Source organism: Mastigoproctus giganteus, chromosome 9, assembly GCF_048544385.1.
Source record: "Mastigoproctus giganteus isolate SK-2022 chromosome 9, ASM4854438v1, whole genome shotgun sequence".
Lineage (NCBI taxonomy): Eukaryota > Metazoa > Arthropoda > Arachnida > Uropygi > Thelyphonidae > Mastigoproctus > Mastigoproctus giganteus.
Window position 1 is genome coordinate 27,348,645 of NC_143583.1, and position 13,893 is coordinate 27,362,537.

Sequence of the window (13,893 nt, forward strand, 5' to 3'; positions counted from 1 at the left end):
TGTAGAAATATTTTATATGGAACATTTGCTAACAGGTGCTGGGTGAAATTTTTAACTGGCCCTATTAAAAATTACATTCAGCAGTACATTTTAATAGTTCTAAAGAACTAATGATCATTAGATGCCTCAGGTATCAAGTTTCAGTTAGGTTTGTTGTTTGTTATTTGGTTTTTAGGAGCATTAGCAACTAAGGCCATATTGCTCCGGGGATATGCGGTGGTCATTCCCTGACCTTTCCGCATCCTCTGTATTTGGTGGTCACGGGCTCGAACCCAGGTCTAATCAAGAAGCATGTGCTACACACTGCTGCTCCTGCCCACCTGGCTATGGAGGCGTCCCGTTTCAGTTAGGCTTCTCAAATTCATTCCAGAAATTCATAATTAGAGAAAGGTTTGATCTTTGAGATGACTACATTACAAACTTACTGTTTGCACTTTTAAATCATACCTTCAGAGATTTGTTTATAATATAGGACAACAGGCATTTTGGAAACCAAAATATTAACTCCAGATAATATTATTATTAAATGAAATTGAAAAATTTCCCAGGTATGAAACCCTTATAATTGGCCTTAATGGTTTGATGCACTTGCTCAGTGCTTCCTTCAAAATAAGTGGGTACATGCCATCTCTCTCAAGGACCTTATCCTTCAATCTCAAAGTTTTCTAGTAAATGATCCTTAGTAATTTCCATATCACTGATTTCACAGTCCTCAAGGTCACTAGCAGTTTCTTCTTGAAACTGTGCTAGTGAACAACTTTCAAATCTTTCCTGATTGGATCTAATGGCAAGATTCAACATGGAATCGAGATTTGTAACCAGTTATTAAGTAGTTCTATTATGTGGGAGTTTCACTTACTTAATCTGGAGACACACAAGATCTTTAAGACTCCCACATGATTTCACTGACGTTAGGCATCTACCAACATCAATAATGTTGGTCATCTACTCAAGTCCACACAGCTGAAACTCCCAATACTCTTCAAGAAAAGTGTTTTCTTTGGAGAAATCAAAGAAAAACTTTTAAAGAAAAGGGTTTTCTTTGATTTCTCCATCAAAAATTCCAGAAATTTCTGTTAGTTATCACATAAATAGGAAAAATGCAAATCAAGCTAAACCTATTCTCGATAATTATATGCACATGTTGAAAAACAAGAATTTAAAATCAGTGGCTTCTCTTGCATCAAATTAATGAAGCATACTGGCTTTAACATTTTATGGCAGTGCCTCTGATTATCACATTCTCTGCACTTGTGTTAATGAAGGGTCTGGGAGGTGATAACAAAAAAAAAAAAAAAAAAAAAAAGTATATTTTTAATAAAAAGAAAAATAGGGATTTTTCACAACTTTGTTTCTAAATAGACTGAAAACAAAGGTGAACTCATTCAAAAGTGAAAAATTATTTCTTGCCAATTTTTAAAGTTATACATGGGGTAACTTTTCCTACATGTGCACATGATCCTTGAAATATACTGGTATGCCTGGTAAATGCAATACTTTGTACACAAAATTTTCTTGATATTAACAATTCATGTAGTTTAATTAGTATTATTCATATTTAAAATTTATCCTCTATCCAGTGATTAAATTTAAATCATCTTCTAAATCATCTCTTCATGCTTATACTGAAATAATAAATCACTGCAGTAACAAGTTGCAATTAATAAGTGAATAGGTTTATTTATCAATACATAACCAACCTATATATTTTTATTTTATGATACACTTACTTTATAAGAATATAATAAGTATATTATAAAATTTGGCAAATGAATAATGAATTATTATAACACTCCCAAATGAACATCAAAGAATTTTAATTTAAAAAAAAAAATTACTTAAACTGCTCTAGTTTCTACATAACATAACATAACATAACATAACAAGGGAACCTTGACAACCTGTCTTGCCAAAATTTGATGGAAAGGATTAATTATGTATATATTATTCACTTAGGCAGTTAAATGAAAATTAGTTTCTTGACAAAAGAACAATGGGACTTTAATATTTTATCAGTTTTATGGGGAAGTATATACACTAAAATAAACTAGATCTCTGAACAGCTGATTTGATGAGAGAGAGAGAGAGAGAGATTCAGAAATAAACCTATTCAGCTCTGAAAATTTTAAGAGGAGAAAAAAAAAAAAAAAAAGGTTAAAATTCATAAATATCTTAATAAATACACACGAAGCAAAGTATTACCATTTGGTACATTTATAGTTGCAAAATTTCTATTAATTTCTATTTTTACAGTTGTAAAATTATTATTATGTAGTATTTTGACACAAAAGTTTTTTGAATTAATTCAACATCGGATAAGAAAAAACAATAAAATGGGACTAAAATACAGTAAACAACTTAATTTCTAAAACAAAAAAAAAAAAAATCCTAGCTAGCTTGTTTCTAGATAAAAGGTTATTGAAATGAACAACTAAACCAGGAAAGAGACTTCTTATTTATTTATATTGATGCAGTACAACATTTATACTTAACACTTATAAAAAAATACATAACACAAGAGGAGATGCAAATTTAACTAAGAACTGTAATAGGATTTCATCTTGGGATGAGATTTTTTTAACTTATTCCATTGGCTTCAAGAAAAGTAGTTTAATACCACAGAACAAAAGCTACCAAGGTTGACATTACATACACTAATCTGCATTTTATATAAGCATCGCTCTCTCTCTTTAAACAAAATAAATTCTGCACTATTTCTAAGGAAATAGCTTTGTGTGAAAGGGAGTAATTCTTTTCCCATTTGCTGCAGCAACCTACTTATAATGTCAAAAGTTTATTATAATGAAATAAATGTAAAAGGGAAAGGTTCCTAACACTCAGCTTTCATTACTCTACAGAAAATGCTATCATTATATTTAATTCATTTAACACCAATTCCCTTATCAACATTATGGTTACTCATAATTGACTTAATTTAGCAGAGTTAAATTAGCCATAACAGCCTTATTAGCCTTATTCAGCATGTTTTAAATGAAATATTTACAACTGTGAAAATGAAACTTACGTTCGATCCTAAGCACCATTTCTGAGCGTGCCACTTCACCAAATCCATTTTCAAATTCACATGTGTAACGACCTCTATCTCCAGGAGAAAGATTATTATCCTTTCGACCTGGACCAGCAAATGATAATGTGCTTTGTACAATAAAAGCATTATTGCCTTCAATGCTGTCACTTGAAACCATCTTGAATAAACCACTGGCCTCGGAGATTTCTTGCCCATTCTGAAGCCACCTTACCCGAGGTTTAGGCTTCCCTCGAGCTCTGCATGTAATACTAAAATTCTTGTCACCATCTTTTTTAATTACCTGAGGTCTCAGTGGAATAGCAATAGCAGAAGGTTCTAAAATAAAAATAAAAAAACAAGAATGAATAAACATTACATTCATTGTGACATTTTTAAAACACTGAATTTTTATCATTTGGTGTTATCATTATTACTTGCAGAATGTTAATTATTATTTGCTAAATTATCACTATACTGATTTATTGCTTTTAAATTTAGAAAACAACAAAACAAAAAAAAAAAAAAGAAAGAAAATAAAAGAAATACTTCATTTTCTCTTTATATTTAATTTGTTTATTCAGTTATAAATTATGATAAAATTTATTTTTGTGGGTAGTTATTACACTAAATGAATGTTAGTAAATTAAATGAATATTACTAAAGAATCTTTTTCAAAAAAAAAAAAAACACATGCAATTTTGTAATTGTATACAAAGATTTTGTTTTCATTAATAAGTTTACATGGATTAAAAAGTCACACGATTTAAGTTTTGCTAAACTTCTTTTCAGCTTCCTGCATCTTAAAAAAGGAGCAAGATGTTTCCAACCAGCTTTTTATTTAAAACAGATCCAAACAATTATTTTGTTAATAATTATAATTAAATACATAAATATATCATATAAAAATCTTAAACTGACAATAGGGTTAATATTATATAAAAATTTGATACATACCATGTACTGTTAAGTACACTGATGTAACTGCTCCTTGGCCAAGGGGATTATAAGGTTGACAAAAGTATCTTCCTTCTTGACTAACATGAACAGAAATTAAAGTGTAATTGGCCCTCCTGCCTAGCTCTGTCTTCTGTTGTCCTTCTTTCCACCAGCGAAATTCAGGAAGAGGCCAACCCACTGGGTCAGCAGAACAAGACAAGGTAAAAGGTCGCCCGGCAATGGCTACTGGTTGTATAGGACGGATTTCTGCTTCACCAGGCTTATCTACACATAATATATAATTTTGATATATATATCCCTTCTCTTATAAAAATACTTCAAAAAAATACTATGAAAATAATTTTTGCAATCATAAAATTATTAACATGCTTGTGGGCCTGATTTTAATTTTCCATGCAATCAAGTGATCTTTTTCTTATAATGATTTCGATAAGCAAGGAGAACATTGCAGCAATTTGGCATAGAGCAATATGATATTTTAGTATTTTGGCACCCCATGCTTTACCTGGCTCAGTTTATGTTGTCCAATGTATCTTTGTATGCATTCATGGCACACATTATAAATATAGATAACAATAATATAATCAGAAAGTCAAATGAAATCTTAATATTATGGCACCACCTTTAACATATATATGACAAATATCATTATCAGAGGTTAATTACAGCTTCAAGTCCAGAACCTCAACTCAAGTTCACTATATTACCTTAGAATAAATTAATTATTTAAATTTAAATTTAAAATATTTTTCATCTTTTAAACAAATGGTAATAGACAAAATCGATATTCATGTGGTACAAAATAATTCTGATTTAAAAAAAAAATAACCTGTTTATGAACCATATTCAATTATTATTAATAAGGCTAATTTCCCAAACTTTTGGATTGAAGCCCAACCCAACACAATTTAGTTTTATTATGGCTGAAACTGTTGTTCAATTTTGTGTAACATCCATATTATTATTATTATTATAGATAATATAGTGATTTCCTTTTCATGTATTATTCATATTTCCTCAGCTTCTAATAAACAAAAAAAAAAAAAAAAAATCAGGATTGTTGGTCATACAATAACTTAACAACAGAACAATAAGACTCGAAGAATCAAAATCTGATTTTTGGTTACAGATACACTAACAGAAAATGACAAAGCCAAAGCCTATTTGCAGTAAAAAATTTTTAGTGCTCTTAACCCACTAATTTACAAGAACTAAAAGAGAAAATAATTCTATATTTGAATTTTTTTTCTGTTAATTTTTTAACACAAGTAAGAGCTAATTAACTCTGTGAAAAATGCCTATTTGCTTGTGTGAAGAAATGAAAGGGCCAAAATGGAAAAGCAAATTAAAGTAATTGCAGTTTAGGGCAATACATGCCAAAAATTATGTGGAATTATTCAAACAAAATTAACTAATTAAAATATCAGGACTTTCATTCTTTTGGTCAACGGTAGAAAGGTCTAGCTATATCCTCAATATTTTGTTTTAATGAGCCCAAAGAGAAGCTTTTTATTTGAAATTGCTAATAAAATATAACATTTTAATTATATCTGATCTCTTCTGTTTGTTTAACTTAATGAATAAATACATGAATAAACAAATATGAAAAAAATCTTTGCAACAAAAAACCTTTATCCCAATCACACTATTTAAATTGAAACTTCACTTTTGTCAAGCTTCTACATTTTAAACAATGGCAATGACAATAAACATTCAGTAATAAAAAAAAGGGTAGTTCTATGCAATTTATTTTGCAACTAAAAATCCATATTAAATATCATAATGGTCATTTATGATTTACTTACGTCTCACTCGAACAGATACTGTTGAATTACCACTTCCTTCTTTCTGTAAACTGGATCCAGATGGCCTTAGAGTAGTAGAAGCCTGACAAATATACTTCCCAGAATCATCAACAGAGACACCATCTATTCTTAAAGAATCACCTGTTTGTCTAAAGAATGGATCATTTTCTTTCAACCACTGAATTAAACGAGGTGGGGGATTGGAAGCCACATTGCACTTGATTGTTAAAGGTGTTCCAACTGATACTTCCTGCTGAGGTACAACACTCACTCGAGGACCATCTAAAAATAAAACAAAAATTATCAGTACAGGTCTATTTTTACCTTAATTATAAAAAATGCAAAAAATAAAAATATCTAATAAGCATTCAAGATAAAGAATATATAAATATGGAGCAATTCCTAAAATCTTAACCTCATAATCAATTTATTCACAAAAAATTGAGATAATACTGTTATACTGTGCATTATTATTTTCTTAATCATACAAAAAAGTTCTTATAAAAGTAAATTAAATATAAAAGGCCCTTACATAAAACTGATAATTCCAAGTTTGCCTGTGTAGGCTCTCCAACACCATTATCAGCCACACAGGTATATAAGCCACTGTCTTCTGGTGTAACTGCTGGAATTGTATGATTAGCAGATCCTGAAAGTATATGGCCATCTTTCATCCATCGCACTGTCCTGACTGGGGGGCTTGCAGTTGCTGAACAAGTCAGATGGGCATCGTTGTCTGCTAGCACATTTAATGGATTATATGGGCCAACTGTTACCCTGGGAGAATCTGTTTAAAAAAAATTTTTTTTTAAATTAGCTCTATTTTAAAATATGGTAATTTATACAAGTTGTAGAACATAAAAATCTTTTAACACACACACACACCTGCCAATCAGTGGCACAAGAATGATAGACATCAATATTTTAAAGAAATTAGCAATAACCAAAATTATTCATTAAGATGAGGTAAGTAATTCAATAAAATTCCTTGTTTAACGTGCTTTCAAACTGTATATTTTCTTTAAGGAAATCTTTTCCACATAACATGGAAGGTACCCATTACAACACAGTTTTCTCCAACTGAAGATAAGCTAATTTCTTGCATGTTGTTAGGTGAAGATTCATATTACATCTGTCCTGCTGACCTGTTTACTATTTTAAAAATTATCCTAAGGATTACTCACTTAGTAAATAAAACATAAATACTTATTGCCATATCACATCCATATATTGTTATTATAGATATCTTTCAAAGTAACAATTAAACAATTGATAGGTGATAATTTAACAGGAGAAGAATACTATCCACAATTTAACATCGACTGATGGAGCAAAGGAATCCCCAAGTAGGTAGTTCTGGTGGTAAGAGACCAGCAACCTTTCTCAGAGCACTAAATATCTATAAGGTATAAGGTATATATGTTTAGGGAGATACACTAATAAAAAATACTATATTACTCTCCCTCCCATTTCATCACACATGGTATATTTAAAAACAGTGCTCACAGTGAAAACTACTAACAACCAGATACTAATATTTGACAACAAAAATTTTCATCACAGTATCCATCACCAGTTTTCCAATAGTTCTCACATTTGAATGCTAGGATTAATTACAAACGTATTTGGACTTTGATATATTGCAAAGTAACAATTAAACCACTGATCAATGATAATTACAGAATTCAAACTTAATCGGTAATGACCATTTCAAAAAACTAATGCTAATAACTAAGAGAAAGTTGTATTGTTTGTTTGTTTGTTATTGGGTTTTTAGGAGCATTAGCAACTAAGGCCATATTGCTCCGGGAATATGCGGTGATCATTCCCTGATCTTTCCGCATCCCCGTATTTGGTGGTGACGGGATCGAACCCCGGTCTAATCAAGAAGCGTGCGTTACGCACTGCTGCTTCTTCCCACCTGGCTACGGAGGCGCCGGGGAGAAAGTTGCATATTGCAAAGGTTACCTTTGGGCAGAATGGTGGATATTGGAATAAATTTGCCAAAGTTTCCAAGGCAGAGAAGATATTTAAAATTTGAAGTGGAACTGGATGACCATACAAACTTTAACAAAACTATAACTGATTGAGAGACTTCACAATCTTATTGAGAATTAATTTTGTGAAATGTACCCACCCACACAACTACATGCAGAATTTTCAGACCAGCATGAATGTGTTAACTGAGATATAGCAAAAATACAAATCAACAAGAGGTTTGAAAATGAGTGAACTTTTAATGAAATTTAAGTTATCAAACTATCATAAATTTTAACATAATAAAAAAAATTTGTCTAGATTGATAACACTCAAGATTACAGATTGTGATTAAATAAAAATAAAGTATATTAAACTTGGAGATATGCACCCTATATAGAGAAAAAATTAACATTGTAATATATATTAAAATGAATTCATTAACTGTTTTTGTAATACACAGAATCCGATTAGTGTGTGTGAGAGAAAGAGAGAGAGAGAGAGAGAGATCAGACAAATAATATAATAAATATTGCAACCTTCTTTAAGCTTTTCTACAATTGGTTGAGTAATTTTACAATCTCTCATTTCCTGTTACCTAAAAAAAAACAATTTCATTTAACAGTTAACTGGAATTGGCTCATTTCATGGCTCATTTAAAGCAGCAACTGAACAAAGTTCAGTTGCTTTAACAAGTAATAAGATTTTTCTGAAACCTAATTTATTTAATTTCATGGGAATCAAATTGACATTTTCTAGTAAACTTTCTTCACAGACCCTTACATTGTGCAATTTGGCTTTCAAAATGCTATTTTACTTTTGATAATCCATAAATTACTTTTGATAAAATTCATCTGAATCCATTTTTTTTTTTTTGAAAATGGATACTGATAAGCACCAGAGTATTAAAAGTTATTCAAAAGTTTAATTAATCATTAATAACATTGATATGTTTATTAATAGAATTGAAATAGGTTCTTGGCTAATTTCCTGAATATAATTAAGTAAAAAATTTTACCATATTTTCTGAACCACAAGACACCTTTTTTTCCCCTAGAAATGTTGCCTAATATTTCCCAGCATCTTATGGTCTGAAGATATCCTAGAATATACTAGATGTATGCAGTATTTATTTTTTTTTTAAATCAGAGATTATATTGTTATTGCTTCACATATTTGAGTGAGGTTTTGCACATCTGCATGATGCTGCATAAGCTCCTACACTTGCTTTCTTGCATCATGTGCCACTACTACTACTACTACTACTACTATCTCACTAGGAATTTGCCCTTTATTTCTAGCAAAAAAAATTAACTCCTACTTCCTTCTAGAAAATTCCCCTTTTCTGGAAAGGGTTACAGGGATTAACCATGTAGCTCTGCCCTGCTTTCAACATATGAGACACTGATTCCCCTCTACTTCTCACTGTGATCTAAATGTGCAACAATCAGGAGTGGGATCAATCAGAATTATATTAATAATTGATTGAAACAGTCCTCACAGATCACAATGAGTCAATAGTGGAGAGATAAAACATCTCTTCAGTAGCTTGCATTTCTATAGCAGTTTAGACTGTTATAAATTTGTAGTCCTAATCAAATGAATATACAACAGAGGAGGGTTTTCATACACTAAGCTTCAAATTGAATGTTAAATTATCCAAAGAAAACAGTACACCTGAAAGATATTTCTATCCTCCTCCTAACAGAATATATGTGAATGGAGGAAGACAGAGAAAGAATTACAAGAATTAGAGAAAAGCAAACACTCTTTTCATAAGCATGTTGTAAAAAGGACCATAACTAGAAGAAAAGATGGGGAAACTGGATTTGGAAAAAAAAAAACACAGAAAAAAATAGATTTTCCATGTCTACAAAAGCAATCATATTTGAAGCAAGAAAGTGGTTGGCCACATGCACAGTATCCCTGATTTTGGTGGGACAACTTCGTGGTATTATACATTTATGCGCAGAAGCATAGCTTAAATAAGCATTCTTGAATTAGGACAGCATAAAAAATGCTGGCTGAATATGAAAACAAAATTTTGAAATTTTAGAAATTAAGTATCAGTATTAATATATTAATTAATATATATTAATAGTGGCAAATGATGTGTGGAAGCATCACGATTAATGCAAGGAAGAAATCATGTTTCAAACTTTGACAGATAGATAATATGATCAAGTTCCCCTAACTTTTGATATTCCATCAAATACTATGAATGTAAATAAAACCAACATGATTAAACTTCTGACCAAGAGAAAACTCAGTAAATTACTGTTCTAGCATGGTGTAACAATGACACAAAACTGTCACTCTTTTTAATATTCAAAGAGGAAGACAATGTCTAAAGATGAAATTCTGCAAAGAATTTTCATCCATATTCATAATAAAAGATGGAAAGATGAAAACAGAATGATGCTATGGTTAGATTACAAAATTAAATGGTTAAATTGCAAAATTAAACACACAGTTAGCTATGATTGCAGGAAGCCTTACTAGTCAAGTGCTGCCAATGGACATCTCAATTAACCCTTTAGAAGCATTCATGCAAGATAAGCAGACCAGATGGATGGAAGCACCAAATCAAGATTTGAAGCCAATAGAATGAATGAAGAGACTAATTATTTCACAGGTGGTCTGCAAATAAGTGAAAAATTCATGGGAGTAATGAAAGATGAGGTATTTGTCAAGACATTCAAGAAATGTGGAATATGCGATGCCTTTGAAAGCACTGCGGATGATGCACTCTTTGAAGAAACTGAATTTTCTAACCAATTGGATATCACCACAAAAGTGATGATAAAGTTTTGAATTCTATGATGAGTTAAAAGTTTCATTCAGTATTAAATTTTGTTCAATAAACACTTGCACGTGTATTGTGTATGGATTATATGTTTTACACATTTTGTGTACAAAGTAGAATGCAATATAACATTTTTTCTCAAAATTCTCCTTCTGAAACCTAGGTTCATCTTATAGCCCAGAACAGGGCTGGGAAACCTTCAGCCAATGGGCCGTAGTATGTGTGTAATCTGGCCTGTATTCGTTTTCAAAATTTATATAATAAATTGCATATTGCAATTTTTGTTAGTGGAATTGTATTAGTATTTTGTTACTACAATTGTATTTTTGTAATTTTATCTTGAATATGTATTTTGTGTTTCTTATTAATAAAATTAATTATATGTATGTGTTAATTATAAATATTACAATAAATAACATAAAACTGTTTATGACAATTTTTTTAATTATACACTGTTTTAACATAATTGTAAAAATCATGGAAAGCTAAAAAAAAATCTGGCCTGTGTGTACCTCACAGACATTTTATTTTGCCTGCCATTTATAAAGGTTGCCCACCTCTAGTCTAGAAAATACAGCAACTTACTACTGTTAGTATGACTTAGCCTAAAGAATGGTGACACCATAAATCAGGCTAATTTCAGCTGAGCAGGTGGGAAGAAAGGTTGCATGACATTTCAAGCTGCCACATTAGCCACCCACTGAATGCTTAAACTAACTTTAACCTGCAAACGATAATATGCAATTATGCAACATTTTTTATGTTGCATAATTGTTGTGCACTATTAAAATGAAGAAATGCTTACATAATCAAGTGAAAAAAATGAAGTTAATAACATAACAGCAAATGAAAATAACCTGATACTTTCAATTGTTTTATTGTTGTAATATTATACCATTTAAATAGTAGGATGATAAGGTTGATAATACAATAATAAAATGGTGATCGAACAAGACACACAAACAGATATACCAAATGTCAATTGTGATCCCAGTTGCACCTTCAGTTAACATAGTTAAACACAGCAATCTTCAAAACATTACCTATTTTAAACTTATGAAAACAAGTTCAAAATGGTTCTGGGAAAAGCATAAATGTTAATCAAAAACATAAAAATTTACAGAGAGACAGAGACATGTCCACTTGCAAAACAATATGATATGAAATTGAAAAAAAGTAGACTGCAATGGTTTCAAAATTGTGTCAAAGCACTTTAGTATGTAGCAACCTTCATCCACAAGATTAGAGAAAACTCCAAGTATGACTAGAGAGGCAAAAGTTTGAGAACCACTGTGCTTAAAGGGTAAACATTTGGTATATAAACATAAAACTTGCTATCTCAAAAATGTGGTTATCAAACCCGCATTCGGGGAGAGATTACTGTATTTTGTTTTTTAAAGTTGTATCCCCACATGAAAAGTAATATTTAACTTAATTCCATGCTCCATACTTTAAAAGTATTTAGATAGTGATGTCTTATTGAGTGATATATTGATGCAATCCCACAGTGATGCTTTAAATTCTTTAAGGGTACATCGTTGTGTCAAAAATTTGGTAATGAACAAATTATGGTCTACATTTTACACCTTTTTACTGGATTCACTATTAAGTGTTAAGTGCACTGAGAAATTCGTTTAAACTCAGAGTCTCCGAATGAAATCTGAAGAGGTGGCAAACCAACACAAAGTCACATGCTAATTAAAGTAAAGCAGAGGACACATATCACAGCATTTTTAACATCAAACGTGTTTGCTGAAAGAACTAGTCATAATACAACATTTTTATGGTATGTAAAAATGTTATTTGAAAATTTATAAAATAATTCTCTAAAATATTATTTTGAACTTTTCGCAAAGTGGAAATCAAAAATACTTACAGTGAACCCTCAAGGTAACACTGGTCTCCAGTTTCATCTCTTCTCGCATAGCTCGATTCCACACAACGCACCGATAGATGGCGCCATCGTCCTCCATTTTTGGGGTAACAGTAAGAACACTCGACGTGGGACGATCACGTGATCCTCCCTTTTGCAACTGACCCTGAAGTAATGCACCATCTTTGTACCACCGTATACGAGGATCAGGACTTCCTCCTTCGCTCGAGCAGGTGAGAGCAAACGGTTCAGCTTCACGAGCCACAGGTGCTGGTGGTGTTATCCGAGGTTCGCCAGGTGGAACTGCAAGAGAAAGTAACCATACTTGTTTTAAGACTACCAGTACACTTTTGTTGCTTATGTAACAATAACACCTGATAATAAAAAGCAAGAAAATATTGTGATTAATCAAATTCAAATATTGTTCAGGCGATCCTTAAACAATAGCTAAAATAATCAATGGAAGTTGTATAAAGCTGCATTAACGTAACAAAGCCAAAGACTTCATAATATCTCACAAGTACCCTCCTTAAACCTACCTCTAAAATGGTAAAATGCGATTTTAGAGAAGCCTAAATTACCCTTCCCTACGGTGAAGAAGTCAATGAACTATTTATATAATATTGTATAGCCAGTGTTTCATTTATTTATTTATTCATGGAGCGTGAAGCATACGAACATTTCATTGTAACGTTAATGTACTATCCCTTACTACAATGATCACTTTTAAACAGCAGTGTACATTAATTATAAGGAATTATAATTTTAATAATTATTATAATTATTTTCCCATTTAAAATTCGAATTCTTTAATTAAAAAGTAGATTTAATTTTTAATCAGAATATTTCAAAGCAGCTAATGCATAGCTAAATCCTCCTTTACAAATTTTATCACATTACAAAATGGCAGAATAAAAATTCGTTTCGCACTACCGAAGTATAAAACGCTAATATGCATAAAATTATGTTCCTATTAATTATTTGAAATTAAGTGTCTTATGATAAAATATGAAGTCTGCCATCCTTCCTCTCATTTATATTGGGTGTTCATCTTTTGAATTTTACAAACTTCATCAGAAACAGGCGATAACAGCGCCATCATTCGCATGAAAAGTATAATGTTTATATCCCAAAGTGTGATTTGTGGCCGGGCAACAGAAAAGTAAAGAAAACAATAATAATAATTTTTATTATTATTATAATAAGAGAGAGAGAAAAAAAAATGTATACATATACAGTATAATCAAATAAACTGTTCTGACAGACTCCCGCAATAATTTAGCGGTTGATAAAAAATTTGCTTAATATTTGAGAATAATAATTCTATTTGTCACACCACAGTCATGACTGGCTTTAGCACCAAGAAGGGCTTTAGGACCAATAAGTGGTACTGTCAATCGGACATTTGGGATGGATGTTTGCTGTTTTTAGATAATAGTTTGCAAAA

The 13,893-nt window shown here is 31.0% G+C and overlaps 1 protein-coding gene across 1 annotated transcript in view; it reads right to left on the bottom strand.

Moving 5' to 3' along the window:
• The window catches only part of LOC150080120 (cell adhesion molecule Dscam1-like), a 328,057-nt gene that overhangs the window by 33,918 nt on the left and 280,246 nt on the right, over positions 1–13,893 (bottom strand). The window contains exons 3-7 of the mRNA XM_090382099.1: positions 12,450–12,749; positions 6,323–6,577; positions 5,791–6,072; positions 3,983–4,249; positions 3,026–3,364 (exon numbers count right to left, since the gene is read on the bottom strand). Of these exons, the coding sequence (XP_090238225.1) occupies positions 3,026–3,364; positions 3,983–4,249; positions 5,791–6,072; positions 6,323–6,577; positions 12,450–12,749 (1,443 nt within the window). The remainder of the gene's footprint in view (positions 1–3,025; positions 3,365–3,982; positions 4,250–5,790; positions 6,073–6,322; positions 6,578–12,449; positions 12,750–13,893) is intronic.